We start from the raw sequence: 21,394 nt of genomic DNA, 5'->3' as shown, positions 1-21,394 counted from the left end.
GGAGAACCTGGCATAAGTGGCTGCTATCCCTGCAACCCAACCCCAGATAAGTGTAAGGATTTGGTTTTCTTTGTGTTGATTTGAGTTTTTCAGTGTGTTTATTTTAGGTTCCTGTGTCTTTAGAGTCTCCGTGTTGTTGGTTGTTCTGTCTTCCCCTTGATTGTTCCCAGGTGTGTCTCGTTCCCTGATTACCCTCTGTGTATTTAATGTCACCTGTGTTCCATGTTCTTTGTCGGGTCCTCATCTCATTGGGTTCTTGTCTGCTGTCAAGTCTGTCGTTTCGGTTCAGTCGTTTCCAGTTCCTACCAGCTCTGAGCTTAGTTAAGTCAGTTCATCTGTGCTGCCTGGATTTCTGGTCTTTTGGATTATTTCATCATTAAACAACCATCATTCACTACAACCTGGGTCCTCTGTGTCTGCCTCACCACCTCTCTACCGCACAAATCATGACAATAAGCATACTAAAATGGATGGATGGATGAAAACTAGAGTTAAATCAGAAGATTGTGCAAAAAGGTAGTAGATGAAGGGTTGTTGTTGTTGTTATGCATTTTCTTCACTTCAAAGTTTGTTTCTTTTGTTCTCTGTTTAATTGTACTGGATAAGTGCCATATTACATGTAGAAAACATTTCAAAATGATTTATAATGAAATAAGATAATACTTGTATCATTTTTTAAATACAAATTTAACAGTATCGTGTGAATGTTTGAAATAAAATGTTACCCATAGACTCACTAGCAGGTGCAATGATCTAAAGCCTGTTTTTCTTTTTGTTTGTTTTTTACTTGCAAACTTTAAAATGTGAGCAAACATTAGGTTTTTTTATGTGGTTCAGGATTATGTTATTATATAAAGCCTGACCACACATATTTGTGGTCAGGCTAAGCTCTAACTAAGCTCTATGGATACCATAGAGCTTAGTTAATTAGGTATAATAGCACATCGTCTTAATAACTGAGATACTATAATATCTCACAATAATCATGGAGAGTTTTCCTTGTTTAGTATAAACATGGTTGAACATGCCACCCAATGTCTTGTGTGGATAATTTGTACAGCAGCAAACATAGAAGCAATAAAGCTCATAACAACAACAAAACATATTAGACTGCCATAATTTCTTTTGTGATATTGTTCATAAGAAACTTACCTGCGTACGACCAGTCAATGTCCTCTGCTAACTTGCGTTGATTTCTGTATGTATAACCTCCAGCTGCATCCAGAACAGAAACATTATCACAAAAACATATCAAGTCACTAAAGCCTATTACAAATGTGTGCTAAAACAATTTTCTTTAATTAACATATTTCTCCGTATCATAGTAACAGTGTAACATAAAACATAAAATGTTCTAATGAGGGTAGGCTGTTTGACAAGTTGCACATTGTTGAGTCTGCACTGCAACTGACCAATCTCTTACCCAACTAGAAGTGAATGAGTTGTGTGCTTCAAGACTTTTGGATGGTCTTATTTGCTTAGTTATAAGACCAAAAATGGCATAGATCCATTTTTATGGATCTATACCCATAGAACATCTATACCCATAGATCCATAAAAATGTATCTACTGGCAGCAGGAAGGAGTTCACTATATCATTGTAAGCCATGTTCAGAAGAATCAGAATATACTGTATTGATTCCAGAGGGGAAATTGCCTGTTCATCAATACATCACAGCGGTTAGAAAAATGCTTTTCTCAAGTGAAACTCTGGACCTTTTTGCTGCAAGGCAACAGTGCTGCATACACGAACTGTGAACAGTAAGGAACAGATATTACTCTAGCCACCCTATAAATATGACACATTCATAAAATACCAGGACGTTCATGAAGATCCCCTTCTGATAGTCACAGTCTGTTCATTAAGTCCTTAACTCAAAATCTTTATGTCTTTATTGACATCTTACTGTTTGGCTGTTTGGCCTTGGGCCATTAAATCTCTGGAAAAAAAAATGTTTGACAATATAAAATTCTGTCTGATATAGGCTGTCTTGTTTCCTCAACAAAAATGTTCCATTTGGCCACATGTGAAACTTCAAAAGCCTTTTAAAACTTAACTTTATATAGTTTTTGATGTGACTAAGTTTACCAAAACGTTTTTTTTTAACCAATTTACAGTTTAGACCTGCTGCTTTTAGCAGCCTCTCTACACTTTAAGGTGACTGTCCAGGTACACTGTCGTGGCCTGACCTGGTTGTGCTTCCCAGCATTGGGTTGCAGTACACAGAAGATTTAGAAAATAAATTTTCCTTCCATCTGAGACAGACCTCCACAGCAGGAAGTGAAGATCCCCAGCTTCACGGGTATAAGAAGTCTGTTTCTGTTTTCCAAAATCTTTTAGTTAGCATCCTTCAGATGCAGTGTTAAGGAAGGATGTTAGTTTAGTTTAGATTGGGATTTATTATTTTTTATTTCTGTGACAGACTGGCAACCTGTCCAGGATGTACCCCGCCTCTCACCCGAAACGTTCGCTGGAGATCAGCACCAGCACCCCTCTGGACCTCACTAGGGACAAGGGTATAAGAAAATGGATGGATGGATGGATTATTTTTCATTATTTAATCAAGCTGTACTGACCTTTTCTAATTTTGATTAATTAAAAAAGTCTATAACATTTTAGAGAATTATTGACATTAAATTGCTATGAGTCACTGTCTTTCAAAGGTTCTTCAACGGTAGTAAAATCATCTTAGTGCAAAATTATGGGAAGTATTTATAGGTTGCCTTAGAGTGAGTACAGCACAAGCTATTTGAACATCCCTGGGACTTAGAATGCAGGTGAGTCTTCACCAATAACCAGCTAAATAGATTTTCTATGAATTGTGATGTGGATTATACCCTGTAGACTTATTGATCTAATTCTGGAGAAGTAGATAGCTGGCTGGGTGTCAATCGTCTCATAGAATGAATTGAGATATTAGGGGAAGCTGAGTACTTCATCTGGAGAGTGGGTTAGCCTCTCAGTGACAGGAACTTGGAAGGGAGTGGGGCAGGAGGAAAACTCGTACAGTAACACTGAAAATCCATGTCCGGTACACCAAGACACCAAGATAGCAATTTCCTAGGGCAGAACAACAGCCACATATCATCAGTTACCCACCTCCATGTTTAGTACCTGTGTAATTTATCAGATTGGACTTTTGCACACCATGAAAGACATATGGACTGCTGGTCTATATGTTCCAGTGTTGTTCATCTGTCTATGTAGATTTTTTGCAGTTCATCAAAAAGCAATCCAATGCAGAATCTGATTTTATAATGAACTAAGTCGGTAAATAAGTAGCTTTTATTTAGAACCTTTTAAAAATAAAGTGCTTCACAAAAGTAAAACAAAAAATAAAAGCTACAAATGAACTAAAAGCCAGCCTAAATGAGTGTGTTTAAAAGTCAGTAATTGCTGTGAGCACAGTGACAGGGGTACAGAGTTCAACACCATCAGAGTCACATCCTGAAGAGCTCGAGCTCCACAGGCCTTCAAATGAACCATTAGCAGCATTTAGTTAGATGAGAAATCTCAATGGGTACCTGGGCATGGAGTGCTGTAAATATCAAAACTAAAATCTTAAATGGGATTCTAAAATGTGACTGCACAGTGGTGCAGTTGGTAGCACTGTTGCCTTGCAGCAAGAAGGTCCTGGGTTTGATTTCCAGCTCGATTCCCAGTTCTCCCTGTGCATGCGTGGGTTCTCTCTAGGTACTCCGACTACCTCCCACAGTCCAAAAAACCTTGCAAACACATTCTGCAAAGTCAGAAAGCGAGCCAGATTTATCTTATTTAAACAAGTCCAAGCATGAATGATCATTAATTTCTGGTTCTGAATTTGATACAAAAAAATCAGAGTTTAGAGCTGTTTCTTAAATGACAAAAACAGTTTCTAACAACCTGTTCACAGTGAGTCTCGACAGACTATCAAAATAAAAAAAAAACAACATAAAAGTTTTTGACACTGTTCTTCACAGGAGATAAAAACATGTTACCTCATAATCAAGATATTATCACTAGGAGCATAATGTTTAGAGTTTCTGTCTTGTCATTTTAGGATAATTCCCATGGAGCCACAGTTTGATTTCACACATCGGCTAAGCTTTTTGTAATTTGTGCAATTCAAACATTTTAGAAGACCAATACAATTGTATGTCATCTGTATACACATGTGATAAGACACATGTTTATAACATTTAAGAAGTTTACCCAAAGAGTAAAGATACAATATAAAGAGGATTGTGTCTAAATCACATCCCTGGGCTACATCACAACGCATAGCTGCATCTAAAACATGCTTATTCATAAAAACAGTCAAATATCCCTCTGCAAGATGTAATTTAAACCATTTTAAAACATCATAAAATCCTTGAGTCTATCACCCACAGTGTTGAATGCCAAGGTAAGATCCAGTAAAATCAAAACAGAAAACTCCCTGGAGTCAGCTGCCATTCCCAGATCGCTTAAAATTTCCAGCAAGGCCATTCCATGAAGTGCAGTTTACGTAAATACATTACTGATAACATTTGCCTCCACAGAACCATTTAGTTGTTCCGCAAAAACTTTCCCAAGGACTTTTGAGGAAGAAATTATAATTTAGAGATTGACCTATAGCTGTTGGGGAGAGCTAAATGAAAATGTAGTTTATTCAGCATGAAAAACAGCCATAAAATTAGATATGGGGATAACATTCAGAGGGCTGAAGGTGCAGCAGTGTAGACATATCCTGTAGTGAAGAAGGCAAACTGCTGTTGGACACTTTACAGTGAAGTTTAAAAACTCATTGCAACACTCTTTTGTCAAGTGGGAATGATTAATAACTAAAACTTTAGCATTTTTTTGGAAGGTGAATATTTTTGGTAGATGGTGTCTACATGGAGGTTTTCAATTTAAAGTGAGATATACAGACCACTATAAATGTGTGCTTTTTAAAATTAAGGCAATACAAAGTTTTTCTTCTGACTTCAAAGACATTAACATTGAAGGTCTGAGGTGATCTATGACTTCCAGTTTCACCCTGGACCTCAAAGCAGGATCAGGGGCAGGACAGACAGAGTCTCCAAGCTGGTCTCAGTTAGGGTGGAAACAGAAAACAGGCTGTTTAACCAGCTGCTGTGACATTAAACAGCTGTCAGCTTCCAGACAATACACCAGCAGCAGTTTATTCTCTTCTTTGTGTGTCTGCCTTGTGCCCAAAAAACTGTTAGAGATAAGAACTCATATGGTGAAGCTTTATCCAGCTTTCATCTTTTCATGGCTCATGTCCTTTTAGTGTTAAAATTAAAATGGACAGTGTGAATAATCCCAACAGAGAAGTAAACTATACTGTTTAAAAGAAGCCTGTAAGTTGCTTGTCATTTCTACACGCTGTCAGTATGGTAACAGATGCCATACAAATACAATTTTCGGTTCCTAACCTATCAAAAACCCCTTGTGCATATTGTTACATTCCTCAAATAATGACCTGTCATTTTTTCCAAAAGTTATTACTTTTTTTGCCATCTTTTGCCAAAATAAAAAACAGGTGGTGTTTTTTTTGTTTTTTTTTACTTAGGGCAATACTTTAGGAATGTCATAATATGAAATGTAGTAGCTTCACTTAAGCAGCACCTCACCAGTGCTGCTTAAGTGTCATGACTGGATCATGGTGGTCATAGGTTATTTAGGGTTCTATCTTTCTGGGCAAATTTGGTGGAATTTGTTTAGTTGGACACTGTACGGCCTTAAAGCGTCTCACCACTCAACAGTTATGTTTTCAGCGGTAAAGCTTGGTACAACTCTGTCACAGCCTTTGTTCAGGTATGAAAGCACAGCGCTTCTCCCTCCCCACCTCTGATGGTGAGTCAGAATTTGAAGTAGCAAGGGTTGCCATGCCCTTGCTACTATCGATGCATGGATTGAAACAGACATGTGTACTTTATCTCCCTAACACTAGTAACTTTAGGGGTTGTTAGGACTCTGCTTTTTTACATGTTTGACAATGTAGCAGCCATTCAAATGGGCTTTGTAATAAAGACTCTTTAATAAACTCTTTAATAAAGAGTGTGTACCACACTGGTTCTGGGAATCCCCAGAACCAGTGTGGTTGTGAGATTTTGACTGTCTCGATGAGTCTGCAGCCTCCTCTCCTCCATTGAACACAACCCAAGTGTTACAAGTCCTGCAAGACTCAACCAGAATTCAACGACAAATCCCAGATCTCATCAGCTGATGACTGACAATCATGGTTGGAGTTGGACATGGCATGGCTGAGACGTAATGATCAGCTTGAACAATTACATGAGTGTGTATTTTCAATAAGCCACCTGCAGGCAGGTAAACAGCAAAAGTGTGATAAAATGCTAGGAACCTTAAATAGACTGCCCACATTGTGTGGATATGCTTGATATATTTTGCAGAGTGTGACAGATCCATTGTGAAACAGCAGCACAGCTCAGAGTAACTGTCTGAAATAGCTTAAAGGCATCATTTACTTAAATATTCATCTGTCAAAACACAGGTTGTGACAGGGTGTCCTAATTTTTATTGACATTACTATATGTTGAAAATCCTCAAATTGTTAAAAGCAGGATATGTGTTCAGAAACAGGATTAGCCCAGTAACAGCGGGGTCCTGCTCCAGAGAACATTAACCATCATATAGCCTCTCTGACATATACAGTGCCTAAAAATAGTTTATACTTTGATAAATAAGCCAAACAGTAAACAAAAAAAAACTTGTCAAAAATGAAAACTGATTCCTACAAAAATAATGACAATAAAATGATCCGATATAAAATGATCCGATATAAAATAAGTGGTCCGGGAATCAAACCCGCGACGAGGACTCAAGGCCTCCAAACATGGGTTGTGCTATCCCGTATGCTACCACAGCACGCCATCTGATACACTTCTGATGAAAAATACATCTTTTTTCCCCTCAGGCCTTGAGACCCACTCCTTTAGCGGGTTAATGTAAAGAATTCTTGTACTGCGTCTCTGATCTGGAGTACAGATCTCGTAGGTGGTGGGACCCAGTTTTTGAACAACCTCATATGGACTAAGCCAAAAACTTGCTGTCATCAGTAGGTAGCAGTACCAATACCTTTTGACCTGGTTCAAAACTTCTCTCATGAGCAGTTTGATCATACCAGATTTTTTGCTTCTGTTGGGAGACATGCATATGTTCCTGAGCCAATGAGGTAATCTTTTAAAAACCTCTGTCTCATCTGGAGGACATAAGAAATTGTATTAACAGGTTCCTTTGCAGCTTTCTCCCCCTCCCACCTTTCCTTCAAAAGGGCCAGTGAACCTCGCACCTCATGTCCAAAAAACAACTCAAAGAGGGAAAAGCCGGTAGAGGCTTGGGATACCTCCCAATATGCAAACAAGAGGTAAGGAAGCCACTGATCCCAATCAGACCCAGCTTCATTGATGAACTTATGAAGCATTTTCTTAAGAGTCTGATTAAACCTCTCTGTGAGTCCATCAGTTTGCGGGTGATATGGGGTGGTTCTTAGTCCCCTAATGCCAATCAGTTTATACACATCCTTCAGTAATTTGGACATAAAATTTGTCCCTTGATCAGTCAGTATTTCTTTGGGGAACCCCACTCATGAAAAAACCTGAACCAGGCAAACGGCAACAGTCTTAACCTTAACAGGTTTCAGGGGGAACACTTCAGGATACTTTGGTGCATAAGCAGTGATAATCAACATAAATTGGTTACCTGATTTGCTCTTCTAAACTGGACCCACAATATCCATGCCCAAATGTTCAAATGGTGTATTTATAATAGGAAGAGGCTGAAGAAGAGCTCTCGCTGCAAATCTGGTGAATGTTTTTTGACACCGAGGACAACTCCTGCAAAAACTGGTCTGGATTACACATCTTTGTGTAATCCAGACCAGTAGAAACACCATTGGATTCGGGCTATTGTTTTATGTTTCCCAGGTGAACAGCCCAGGGAAATGAATGGCCCAAAGTTAATACTGTTTTTCTGAGTTGTACTGTTTTACTGTTTAAACTCCCTTTTTGCAGCTCTAAAAGCACACGGTTGGGTCTTCCTACTGGCTGCCACAAAGGCATCTGCCAGGGAAATTGCCTCTGCTGCATCTTTTGGGTTTCGTTCCTTAATCCAAACTTTGAGTTCTGGAGACAACATTCGGAAATACTGTTCAAGAATTATGACGTCATTTACTTCTTCAACAGTCTTACCTCGGGGCTGAACCCATTTGCCATACAGTTCTTAAATCTCACATAAAGCTCCTTGGTGAACTCATTTGGCTCCACATGAAGAGAGCAACATATCTGTCGATAAGTCTCGCTGTTAATTTTATATTTCTGTAAAATAGCAGCTTTAACATTATCATAGTCCATTGATTCATCCACATCCATATGTACATAAGCACTCCTGGGTTTACCAGTCAAAAGTGGAATCAACTGAAATGCCCAGTCACTTTTTGGCCATCTGCAAACCCATGCTATCCTCTCAAAAGTTATAAGGAAATGCTCAATGTCATCATCATCACTTAGCTTTTGCAGTTTTGGTTCTTTATAAAAATGTGTAAAAACTGAGTCACCTGGCTTAACAGCAGACAGTGCAGGTTCTGGTGGTGAGCTATCCACATTATCAGGCCTCAAGCCTGCAGAGGAGAGGGCGTGGTCTTGCACAAAAGGCCTCAGGCCTGCAGAAGACTGGGCCTGAAGCTCCTCTTGAAATAAACTGAACTGGTGTTGGAGAGCCTTAAACCTGTGATCTTGACGTGCCATTTCTTTCTCCCACTGTGCCTCTCGAGCTTTCTGCTGTCCAATGTGGGACGGAAGGATCCCTGCCAAGTCAGATATGGTTGGCTCTCTCCCCTCTTCATCCTCTTCACAAGCTGCACCACACTCCTCATGCTCTGTTTGCGCTTCCTTGTCTGATGGAGCTGACTTGCCTTTACCACTCTGGCTCCTCTACTAACACTGGGGAAAAGATGGAGGAACCTCCACAGTATTTATAATTTAAATGCTCAGATTAAAACTGGATATCTGAATTCAGTGTTCATTGGTTTCAACTTTGAACTAAGTTGACACCTTCACTAAAAACTAGTTCATGCATAAGACTAATACATTGCATGCATTTGTTGTGTTTTTATGTTATGTGCTCTTTTCTGACTTTAAGGCACATTGTGTTTTATATGATACTTGCATTGCTTATTGGATTTTGTTTTTAATCACACCCAGAAATGTCATCTTCTATTTTAAATAGCATTTTGTTTTAAAAGGAAATTGCATGGAAGAAGCTTGGATTAAACTGGAAAAATGTGTTGTATTGAATTGTTGCATATGGAAAAAACTAAACAAAATGGACTGCACTGCCATAGCATTACCATTATAACTTACAGGAATAAAGGTCCAGACTGCGCTCAGATTAACCTATCTTACTCTCCCAGTCTTAGCGGCTGGTATTAGACACACCACCCCCACCCTGCTCAGTCTCTTGTCTCCTTGGCATCTGGAGAACAGGGGCAGGGATTTGGGTGGATGACTGGTGTGACAGAAAGGAGGGGCTAGTTGTTACACATTCTACTGCAGGCACCAGTTGTCACCCTAAAAGCCTGTGGATGTCCGGGCTCTCTGAGGGCTGAGCTAATCCTCTTATTTATCATCCAAATGGGGTCTGTGGGACTCCCACAGACCAGAGGGCAGGGCACGCCACACTCCGCTGAATGAATACACTGACACAGTTATGGCCTTTTCTTTCTAAAGAGACATTATGCAAGAACTTTCCATAGATTGTAATGGCTTGTCTTTTTGTTCTCAGCCACCACCAAAACCCAAACTTCAGCCCTGCCATTACACTTTACTTCGTTCATTAAAAATGAGCATTTGTCTTCTCCTCTGTTGAAACATTAATTTTCAATAAGCAAGGGGTCTCAGGAATCAGCCATGCTCCTTGAGGGGGCCTACAGACTATCCAAGCAAGTCAAGTCAAGTTCATTTTTCTAGCACATTTCAGCAACAAGACAGTTCAAAGTGCTGTACATCATAAAAACATCAAACAGTAACCAATTATGAAACAAACATTACATTCCCTGGACAATCCCCTTGTCCTTGAATAACAAACTTTTATCTGTGACCAATTGAATCTGAGACCCTTCAAGCTGTAGCTTGTGGACTAACATGATTCATTTTGTGTCCTTGTAGGTTAGCTTATAGATATTTCAATGTTATAAATCCGAGAACATTGTTCTTTGCAAGAAAAAGATGCACTGCTCCATCCAGTTGGAGGTCAGGTATTTAGTTCAAGAAGAGGAGTTTGAATATCACTTTGTCGTGTCAAGGTATGATGATAGAAAATTATCATCATCATCATCATCATCATAGAATGAAATGAAAGATGGATGGATGGATGGATAGATAGACAGAGGCCTAGTCTGTCATAGTGCAGGTGATGCTGTAGTCTGAGTTGGGGAGTGTTGCTGTGGAAAGCAATGTGTAGATTGACCTAATACTCTCTCAACCCAGTCTTGGATAAGCAGATGACAATGATTGGATGATGACTGCTTAATTGAGTTTAATCATTTAAAGGAATTTAGTTCTTGTAAGACGACCGACACCGATGATGTTGCTGCTGTTTCTAACTCATTCTGCTGCTTGTGGACTCAATGTTGGCGCACAAGACGTAACCGACAGAATCCGGTTAAAGGATTTTCAAAATAAAAGATCCTCCAGATTCAACACGTAAAACGGAAGTATTTAATTATTTCTTGCGCGGCCCGGTACCCATTGGCCCTGGGGTTGGGGACCACTGCTGTAGGAGACATTATCATAACAGCTACAAGGTTTATTGCCTTTGAGGGTGTCTGTTATTCTCTGAATGACAGCATCATCAGACGAGTAAGCTGAAGAGGTACAAGGAAACCAAATATTATTGACACCACTCTGAAAAATTGTCATTTTCCAAAGCATAAGAAGATGAGATTAGTGTCTCAATAAGCCTGTCACAGCCACAAAACTGGCTCCGGAGCAACTTGGATGGGCTGTCTTTAGCAGCAGTGACAAGGAAGACCAGGAGTAAGAAGAGCACTATAAAAATAAAATTTTGATCAGCAAGATTTGGTTAAAATGTTTTTGTGATTAACATATTCAGCAACCTTTTTTTAAATGATTTTAGCCTATGTAAACCTATGATGAACAGGATGTAGAAGAAGCCACATGATAAAGGAGCTGCGTGAGATGCTGAAGGCATGAAACTCTGCTTTTAAATGTGGTGTCAGCGAGGTGCCCAGGTCAGCCAGAGCCAACATAAACTGCTAATGACCCAAGACTGCCAAGCCAGGTTCAGTATGAATTACGTCATTAAGTATGCGGACGATACGACAGTGGTAGGTCTCATCAGGGACAACAATGAACTGACATACAGAGAGGAGGTGAAACATTTGGTGGACTGGTGTGATGCAAACCATCTAATCCTGAATGTCAACAAAAAAAAAGAAATTGTTGTTGATTTCAGGAAAACAAGGTGGCCATGTGACCCCAACAACTCTAAGTCAGTGTAAACTCAAGATGAGTGTCCAAGTCATTCTTACGATGAGCTCAGACTCTACCTGTGATGGTGGCAGTTTTGCCCTCGGGACACTTGGCAGTTTTGAACAGTAGTTGAACAATTGTATTTGTAATATGTTATTTGTGATTTTAAAATGCACTTTAAAATGTTTTGTAGGTATAACAATTAAATCCTAAGACAGTAATCTTTAGATCATTATCTTGTGCACTGAAATGGTCCAAAAGGTTGTCTGAAATGATGAAAGCTTTTCTTTATAGGTATAAAAGTGCTCCAGCTGGTTTATGTAGACCATTCAAAGAACCAGTTCAAAGAAGGGGCACACCTATCCATTCAGTTTGTAGGTGTGTCCACTCTTCTAAAGTTGCATGTAACTGTATGCACAGTTTTGTGTCTTTTGTTCTAGGTCTTTATTGTAAAGAGTATGTGTTGTTGCAGAGGTCAGACTAAAGTCTAAAAAAACAATGACTTTGATACTGCATCACCATGTACATGTCAGATCCAGCTTCGCCAAACTGCGGAGGCAAAAATGTTTAAAGATGAAGAATGAGGCTGAAAACATATTAAATCAAAGGTTTCAGTCTCAAGTTGTGATAAGTACAGATTATTATCAATACTATTAGCATTTTCTGAAAATAACTCTTGCAAAGGAAGATACATGATGCACTTCAGTTGTAAAACTGAGGAGGATCAAAAGGGAACCTCTAAAGCTACAGTGATTGTGAATCACAGCTGACCTCTGTAAGGCCAAAACATCAGCTAGTGATTCATCACAGGCCCTAAAGACATTTAGAGTGTACACTAAGTTCTTCCTCAAACTTCTACTGTAGGACCACCTCGGAGAAATCAAAGCATATTGTCACAGAGCTGCAGGCAGACGCATGAAAACTTTGCTCCTCTGAAGCCCCGAAAAACAGCAAAACTGCAACAAGCAGTAACACAAGGGAGATTGTTCTGCAGAGAACTTAACTCATCATCAGCCGAGGCTCCGGGGTTGAGCTTCAGAGTCTCTCATGTTTCTCTTTTAACTATAAATGGCAGAGAATATAAGCTGTGGGTTATCTACCGGCTAAGCTTACGCCCCTAAAAGGAAGAAGAGACATGAAAGAAACAGAGCTGCAGCAGATGGTTTTGGCCCAAATTAAAACAGAACAGACCACTAGCAGCTTACTGCCTCTGTGAAATCTAAGTAAAACCTGAAAATATCGTCTTTAGTAAGTTATCCATTTCATGCTGTATGATGCTGTGCTTGTTCCGTTGTATTCGACATTGTTGGTTGAATCTCATTTTTCTGTTTAAAGTTTATTTTGTTAATTGATGAAGTTCTTTCTAATTTTTGACTTTCTAAGACCTTAATCTGCTGACAAACATAGCCAGCTCCTTCTTTCTTCGGGATCTATAGATATTATAATAGAATAAGATTACATGCAAAGTGGAACCTATTGAGACCTGTATTAAAAATGTAACTTCTGACAAAGTGTTTAAATGTTCAAAGGAAGAATGCCTATGAGTAGAAGAACTGGGACTTATTTTTTCCCTGACAAGCTCTGTCAGATTTTGTGAGGATCAGCTATAAAAAATTTATTTCAAGTTCTGCCACACATTTTCTATAATATTTAAACCTGGACTTTGACTGGGCCACTCCAGAATATCAAAATTGTTATCTTGCTAGAAAATGAATGTTCCCTGAAACATAATCATCAGTTTTCAGTATTACACACAGACAGAGTTCCAAGTGGGACTATTTGTTGTGGTGCTGGACAACTGTCTGTCAGTTTCCTCATCATTTTGAATTGACGATATTATTGTCTCATTTTCAGATCCAGTATTTACCTCCATATTTACTTCAAGTCAAATCTTCATTTCTGTATTTGTAGGTTTTTTTGGAAAAGTTTGTTATCCTTGGTGGATAACAGAGGCATCATTTACTGATTAAGCTTGTACACTTGTAGGTCAGAAAATCAAGTAAAAATCATCCCTTTCCTAAATTTAAAGTAATCCAGTTGTGAGGGTAGGTAATATAAAAATAACTAATAAAGGTGGGTGAATCATATAGCTATACAAAAGGCGAAAACTATCAATACATGACTTAAGCGAGAGGCCAAGAAAAGCTTCTCCTCCTTCACAACCAAATGCATCCCTTTATCTTCTTCCCTCACTAATGTCAAACAGAGGACATCTCCTGTCAACACAAAGCACTTCATTTATGCTGCTAATCCCTGAAGGAAATCCATCATCAAGGTATTTGCTCTGTGTGTGCTTATGTTGCTGTGTATCAAAAATAAGATTCATTGCCTAATTACTTCCTGAGTAGATTAATAAGCAAATTAACAAGACCAGTTGAATTCATGTTTAACTCAAGGACATCAAAAATTTGACATGATTTAAGAACTAAACCATTCTTTAGTAAAATAATTGTGATTCAGTTGTTTGACCAACACTAATGCTCTCATTAGGTTAGAGGAACCGCACCAGTGGGCAAAACCAACGAGAGTCCATTTTAATCCAATCAAACTGTTCAAGTGTGACGACTGCTGAAATTAGCCATCCGTGCATCTGATTTGATTTTATTCCACACAGGAAAGTGTCAACCTATGTAATGAAAAATGTTATAATGTGCTCCTCACCCCTCTTTTGCTTTAGGTTCTCTGCATAGTCTTATCATCAGATTGGTCAAGCTGCTCTTCCATAGAACCTCTAACAGCAGAAGGTCCTTGATGCTCAAGACTATCCAAGTGTTACCAACCCAGAACTTATCAGCATTAAAGCTGTACTCTGTAGCATTAAAGAACAACTCCCTTTCCTTTTTAATAAATTTCTTACTTCTGCTCATCCAGTAATTTTTGACAATCTTGGCGTCAACGAAGAGGATTCCCTACTTGGCTGCCAGGAACAGAGCACCTCAGTGTGTGAGCTCGCCTGGAACTATCCAGCCTCCAACGTCACATAGCCTGCAGAGACAGGAGGACCGATTCATCACGTCACGGTCGTCAACGATAGAATCCTGAACAACAATCATCAAAAAAATCTGGTGAGAAGAATTAGTTTGGTTTTTCACAATTTTTGATCATCTCATAAACCGCTGACAAGAAAGCAGCAGTCACTTCTGGTAGAGCAGCCACTGAAGAGTTACTTGTCTACAGAGTTTATTGTTACAATGAACCACTTTGAACAAACATTCAGGCTTGTTTGGCCACCATTTGTAGATTTGCTCAATGTTTACTGCCTGGTTTCCCTAGTTGGCAGTGTGGAAACACTTCATGACTCGAATGCTGCTGGACCCTCAGGTTCATTCAGTACATCATCTTCAAATTTAGTGAATTTGTAGTTTTTGGCATCATTGGGATGATTTGATCTGAATCACAGTTTACAAAGTAGTGTAAACTAAGACAATTTAGTAAACGTAAGAGGGCTTTACATAAAATTCTCCTCTCTTTTCCTTTGGGGTGCAGGGTTGGCACTCTGTCTTTTCAGTTTCAGAGTTTAATTAAGTTGTTTCTCTGTAAGGGGAGCTTTTCTCAGGGCCTCTGACAAACTGTTTTATATTGGCTGTAAGATAAAAAAAAACTCTAGAACAACCGGTAATGGTTTGCAAACACTTCACCTAGAAGGGGATCAGGGTGAAGAAGGGATTTCTCTTCCCCTTTGCTTCCATGTTAGTAGTTGACTGCCCTCCGCACTGATGAAATATGCAACTTTCTGGTTCACCTTTACTTTCCTGTGGAAATTAATCATAGAGTTGTTTGCTATTTGAAGGTGTTCTCTAGTTAATACCATAGAGTTCAAGACAACTTCATAATCTTATATTCACATTAGAGTATATTCACATGTGTGTAATTTTCAAATTGTACACATTTAAAATAGCTCTCTTGATTTTTTTGGAAAAATACTCCAATATCTCTAACAAATGACAATTTCAATTTTCAGGTTGTTTCTCTCTCAGCAGATTCACATCACAAATTCCACCTGTTCAGTTATATTCAATAAATCAATATGTGTGAAAAAGAGCCTCGTTTGTCAGATTAAAGGTCCCTTTGAAAATAACCTTTAAAGCCAAATTCCTGTATTAAACATGTTTTGCTGGTCTGATTCTAATCTTCAATATCATGTTTCTATTAACAGTAAGCAGAAAATCATCATAACAGAAACAAAAGCAAAAAAACAATCTGTGTGGAATTAATATATATAATGCCATTTACATACACCGTGTTCCAAATTATTATGCAAATTGGATTTAAGTGTCATAAAGATTACATTTTTTCTTTTGCTATTAAATTTATAGATGGTATTGTGTGTCAGGGATCTTTGAATCACTACAATTAATTTCAGAGAGCTGGTTGATTAGTTTGTCTGGTGAGCTCAATTAAAGGAAATCAACACATTATTAAGCAGGCCACAGGTTTCAAACAATATGGGAAACAGAAAGGATCTCTGCTGATGAAAATCATCAGATAGTGTAGTGCCGTATGACAAGGTATGAAAATATTAGATATTTAACGAAAACTGAAGCGTTATCGTACTGTGAAGAGATTTGTGGCTGATTCAGAACAAAGATGGGTTTGTACAGATAAAGGCAGAATGAGGAAGGTTTCTGTTAGACAAATTCATCGGATTAAGAGAGCAGCTGTTAAAATGCCCTTACAAAGCAGCAAACAGTTATTTGGAGCCTCTGGAATGGGGGTGGGAAATATATTTTTTTGTTTTAATATAGTTTCTGTAGGACAAACATGACACAATCATTCTTAATGTTTTCCAATGCTATAAAAATGTGTAGAATAAGTATTAAATTTCAACATTTCTGTCAACAAAAATTTGCATCATAGCCTGTGACGTTTCCTTCAGCTGGGCGGGTTGCCAGGCTGGTGGCTGCTGTAAACAACCTGATGGGTGTGTGGTGAGCAAAGGAGAAAAGAGAAAAATAGCTGAGGAGAGATTCTACAATTATTGGACCGAATCATTTGCATTCATTGCCATTGCAGAAGAATTACCTGAATGTTTGCACTGACTTGCTTGGCATTTGCACACAAATCAAACTTAAACTGTATTAATTTAATTTTATATACTTTACCTTTTCAAAAGGCTACTTCTTTATTTTTATAACTGCAGGTTGCGTTTTATTGCACTCCGTTTGTTGCCCAGAGAAGAGGCAGGTTATGCACTTTCTGTTTTGTTGTTTGTTCGATCACACACTTAACGGTGATTATTTACAAAGACAGGAAAATGACCCTTTCCCTGTCGATCTTCATAATAAAAATGACATCAAAAATCTGGTTTCTTTATTGCATTTCTTTAATTTTATCAATGCAACAAAACATAATACATTAAAATTGTAAAGCACCATCATGCAACAGAATAGTCACGTGGTGCGCCATTCCATCCCAGACGCACTGCAGGGAAAATAAACGTTTAATCATGAATGCTAATAATGTATACACAGTCATTTTGATAATAGGCTAATATAAACACTTAAAGAATGTTTTGCCTTCATTATAAACCTTATATAAGGCTTTAAATTTTTTGCGGCTCCAGACAGATTTGTTTCTTTTTTTTGTCCAATATGGCTCTATAACAAGGGTTGCTTGCCCCAGTCATCATAGCTGGGGCAAGCATAGCTAAACCACACTTCATACCTAGTGCTGGTGATTATACACCAGTAAGTTATTTGCTGATCCTCCAAAAAAATAAACAAACAAACAAAGAAAAAAAAACAGAAGAAGTGAGAAGTTAGATGGCAGGAGGGGGCCAAGCTAGAGGTGGGTAACATGGCCAAAAAACCATATCAGGAAATATTTGTTTAAATACCCAGATAATGACATCACAAATGATCTTTCACAGCTCGCCCTTTCCTCTGCCAACTGCACCATTTGCTTTGTTTTACTAATAATCAGTGAAGTTCATTTTTTGCGTATTAATATTAAAGCACTTCCTTTTCTGATGAACTCCACATTCTCGTTTGCCCACTACACTGTTTTTGGCTTACTATGTTGTAATTTAAAACATAAAATGAGACATGTGGACAACAAGTTTGGATTTACAACACAGCTCTCTAATACCATTAGAAATGATCTTATTTGAAGTGAGAAGAAAACCCTCCAAAGCCTCAGTATTGCAGTTTGAGAATTGCAACACAGTTTGATATGGGCACTATCAACCATCAACACTGGAGTTGAACTGTAAATAGTTAGACTATCTAAAGATATTTCAGTCAACAATTCATAAATTAAATTCACTGTAAACTCGATGATCCACCAACACATAACCTCTGTTAGAGAGAATCAATTTCTAAAAAGCTTAAGAAAGAGGTAAAATATACATTTGACAAATTTATACATCTTTCTGGCCTGTTGACAGCTGGAGATAGGCACTGGCACCCCTCCAGACCCCAACGGGATAAGAGTGTAAGAAAATGGATGGATAGAAATTTACACACTAAAACAAAGGGACCAGCTTCTGCTCCAACTACCCTTCAGCTGTCCTCTGTCCCTCTGCAGGACACTCGGCCTCCTCATGCTGCCATCACACCATGTCAGCACTTCATCATCAGGAGCCGCCTTGCAGGAGCTGCTCATCTGCTGCCATGAACTAATTGCTTTTTCACTTGCATGAAGCCATCATGCTGCTTCAGTGCGAGAGGGCAAACATCATCAGCACCAGTGCCATTCATTAACAGGCAGACATTTTGTGATTGTGCCATGGGGATGCAAGACTATTTTTAGGAATGAGTAGATTGAAAAAGGCTGCGGGGGGTGGGACACAGAGGAAATTATGGATTTCATTCTTTATCCTTCTCTAACCTTGACACAGTAAAGCAAGGTGTCCCATTTAGCTGTGTTAGCTTGTAATGATGACCTGATTAGTTATACAATTAAAACACCAGTGTCTTTATTTAAAATTGTATTTGTTTATGCCAGCTCTAGATTTATATAGATCTAGTAAAAGTATTTATGCGTTCAAAGGTTTTCCACATTCCACACAAAGTGATGCATGACTATGAAGTGGAAGGAGAGTCTTACATAGTTTACATTTTTTTCACAAAAAATAAAAGTTTCTGAAAAGAAAAGTCTTATATGCATTTATATCCAGCCTCCTCTATCCGGATACTCCACAAATAAAATCCAGTTCAATAATATCTAACTAAACAGAATCCATCTATGTATAACTGAATCTCAGAATGAGTTACCAGCTGTTCTATAAAGGCCTCAGAGGTTTGTTAGATAATATTAGAGAGCAAAGGCTTGTAAACACAGCAGACAGGCCAGGAAGAAAAGCATGGAGAAGATGGCAGCTCCTCCAAAGTGTCAGCTAATGCAGAAATCCACTGTTCAAGTGGAAGAATCTGTTGACAGGATATATACAAGAAGTGCACTTGATAAAACCATCTTATGTTGAAAGAACACTATAAAACTACCCTGAACATACTGTCTCCATAGTTAAACATGGTGGTGCCAGCAACCTGCAGTTTGGATGCTTTTCTCTAACGGGGATTTTATTAGCAGATCAGCACTGATGAGAAAGTGGATGGAGCAAAATCCAGTACAATCCTGGATGCAAACCTGTTAGACTGTAGAAGACCTAAGGACGGGGTGGAGGTTCACCTACCAGCAGGAGAACCACCCTGAACATACAGCCAGAGCTACAATAGATGGTTTAGTTCAAAGCATAGTCCCATGTCAGAATGACCCAGTCAAAATCCAGACACAAAATGGCTGACAATAGATGTTCGTCATCCAATATGACTGAGCTACAACAATTTTAAAAATAAAACAATGGGCAAAACCACAAATGACTTACAGATTTAACTGCAGTGGAAAATGCTTTTAAAACCAGGACATATTTACATGCTGATTTTGATATTTCAAAAATAATTTTAAACCTTATAACATTTTTCTTCCAGTTCATTATTATGCACTCTTTTGTCTATCTGCCACACTGAATCTGGATAAAAGACATTGAATGTCCATTTTATGTAAGACAGACAGACAGACAGACAGACAGACAGACAGACAGACAGACAGACAGACAGACAGACAGACAGACAGACAGACAGACAGACAGACAGACAGACAGATAGATAGATAGATAGATAGATAGATAGATAGATAGATAGATAGATAGATAGATAGATAGATAGATAGATAGATAGATAGATAGATAGATAGATAGATAGATAGATAGATAGATAGATAGATAGATAGATAGATAGATAGATAGATAGATTCACACAAGATAGAAGCTTGTGTGAAACTGCACTTGGCATTTATCACTGTTGATTTCTTCAGTGTTTCAACTGCATTTAGAATGTTAAAGAAAAGATAAGAGTAAAATATAGATATCAGATCAAGATAATGTTAACAACTAATAAGAAAAGGGGGAAGAGGGGTGAAAGGTGGGCCATCCTTGTCATCAACAATGGATTGGGATAACAGATCTAGCTTTTTGAGTACTTAGTTGAACTTGAGATTTTTTCATAAGTGTCATTCATTCAGACTTGACTGGACGTAACTTTTACATCCATATGTGGAGGACTGGCCTCAGACAACAATTCTCTTGACCTTTTACAGCTTACCATATAATAATCATGTTGTACGTTTTCAAATACTGAACTCACATGTAAGCTTAAAATATCACTATCTTTGTCTTTGGTGTTGGTTGTGTTGTGCATCATATTTCATACAAAACATCAACCCTCTTCTGAAACCCTGAGGTATACTCAGCTGCTTTGGCTTGCTTTCTGTATGTCATTCTTTTTTTCAGTTATTCAATTTTATGCATTTAGATAAAAACTATTGTAAGTTACAAGTTTTAGCACAATTATAAAAGAAGCAAAGAACAACTTTGCAATCCATTCAATCCCCGAGTCACAACATTGAGATTTAATGTGAAATGTGATTTAAAACAGGATTCATTGCAGCCTGAGAAAACAACAAAATGTCCCCATGGAGTTCAGTAAATCTATGATTTATTTAACCTTTTTAAAAAGCTACTTTTTGGTAATCAGTCTAGCATCATAATTCCGGTAGTGTATCAACACTCCTGGTCATTTTTTAAAGAAATCCTGAAACTCACTTTTGACCTGTTTTTTTTGTTTGTTTTTTTTTCTTCAAACAATACATTTTTTCTCAATTTGTCAGAGTGATTTGAATAGAGACATGGTGATGTAGAGTTTAACTCCCTGTACTGTAAGCTTGTAATGTTGGTGACTTAAGCTCATTCCTGCTGAACTCGTGGAAGCTGATCTGGATAATAAGGTCAGACTAATTCATGAAATGTAAATGTTCTGTAAATACAAGAAAGGCCCTGCTGAAGCCCATCCAAGGTCTTTTGTGTGATCTAACATCTGCCTAAAGCAGTTCTGCAGTCACCTGCTTAGATCCCTAACACAAGCAGATGAATGGAAAAGAAACGGAGCGTATCAGCCCTTTCACTGTTGAGGACTTTTTCCAGCCCATGTCCTCCACTTAGGCCTTTTATCGATGGTCTTTTACTGCATGGCTTTTTCTTTGTAGTGCTTCGTTGGTCTATGGCCCTTTAGATAAGGGCCATCGAAGGTTCGGGATCAAACAGGGACTACAATCTTGCAGCCAGTCCACAAGTGGATCCCAAATCCAATGGCTCTCCACAAGTTCCTCTACAGAGGCTTTACTTGTTTTACTGCTAAACAGGACCCTGATGTGAGGGGTCCCGTCAGAGGTACTGTAAGCCACCTGGATCTGCCGACATCCTCCATTACATAGTTCTGAAAAGCCGCAACCACAGAAGATGAGGTGAAGGAGAGGGTGGGTCAATGTGGTGGCAGAACGCCAGGCAGGCATCAACAGGGACAATATGGCCACCCCATAACACCATCCTTCAACCCTCACACACCCAGAAATGAGAGGGCAG

At 38.5% G+C, this 21,394-nt stretch overlaps 1 protein-coding gene across 6 annotated transcripts in view; it reads right to left on the bottom strand.

The window, feature by feature from the left end:
• The window catches only part of ptprz1 (protein tyrosine phosphatase, receptor type Z1), a 64,733-nt gene extending 50,373 nt beyond the window's left edge, over positions 1-14,360 (bottom strand). For all 6 annotated transcript variants that reach the window (XM_023347394.1, XM_023347397.1, XM_023347403.1 and 3 more), the window contains exons 1-2: positions 14,336-14,360; positions 1,153-1,215 (exon numbers count right to left, since the gene is read on the bottom strand). In XM_023347394.1, the coding sequence (XP_023203162.1) occupies positions 1,153-1,215; positions 14,336-14,345 (73 nt within the window). In that variant the 5' untranslated portion in view covers positions 14,346-14,360. The remainder of the gene's footprint in view (positions 1-1,152; positions 1,216-14,335) is intronic.
• Positions 14,361-21,394: the final 7,034 nt, after the last annotated feature.

This window comes from Xiphophorus maculatus, chromosome 2 (genome assembly GCF_002775205.1).
Source record: "Xiphophorus maculatus strain JP 163 A chromosome 2, X_maculatus-5.0-male, whole genome shotgun sequence".
Classification (NCBI taxonomy): Eukaryota; Metazoa; Chordata; class Actinopteri; order Cyprinodontiformes; family Poeciliidae; genus Xiphophorus; species Xiphophorus maculatus.
The sequence above is the reverse complement of the archived record's forward strand: the minus strand, read 5'-3'. Positions and strand labels throughout refer to the sequence as shown.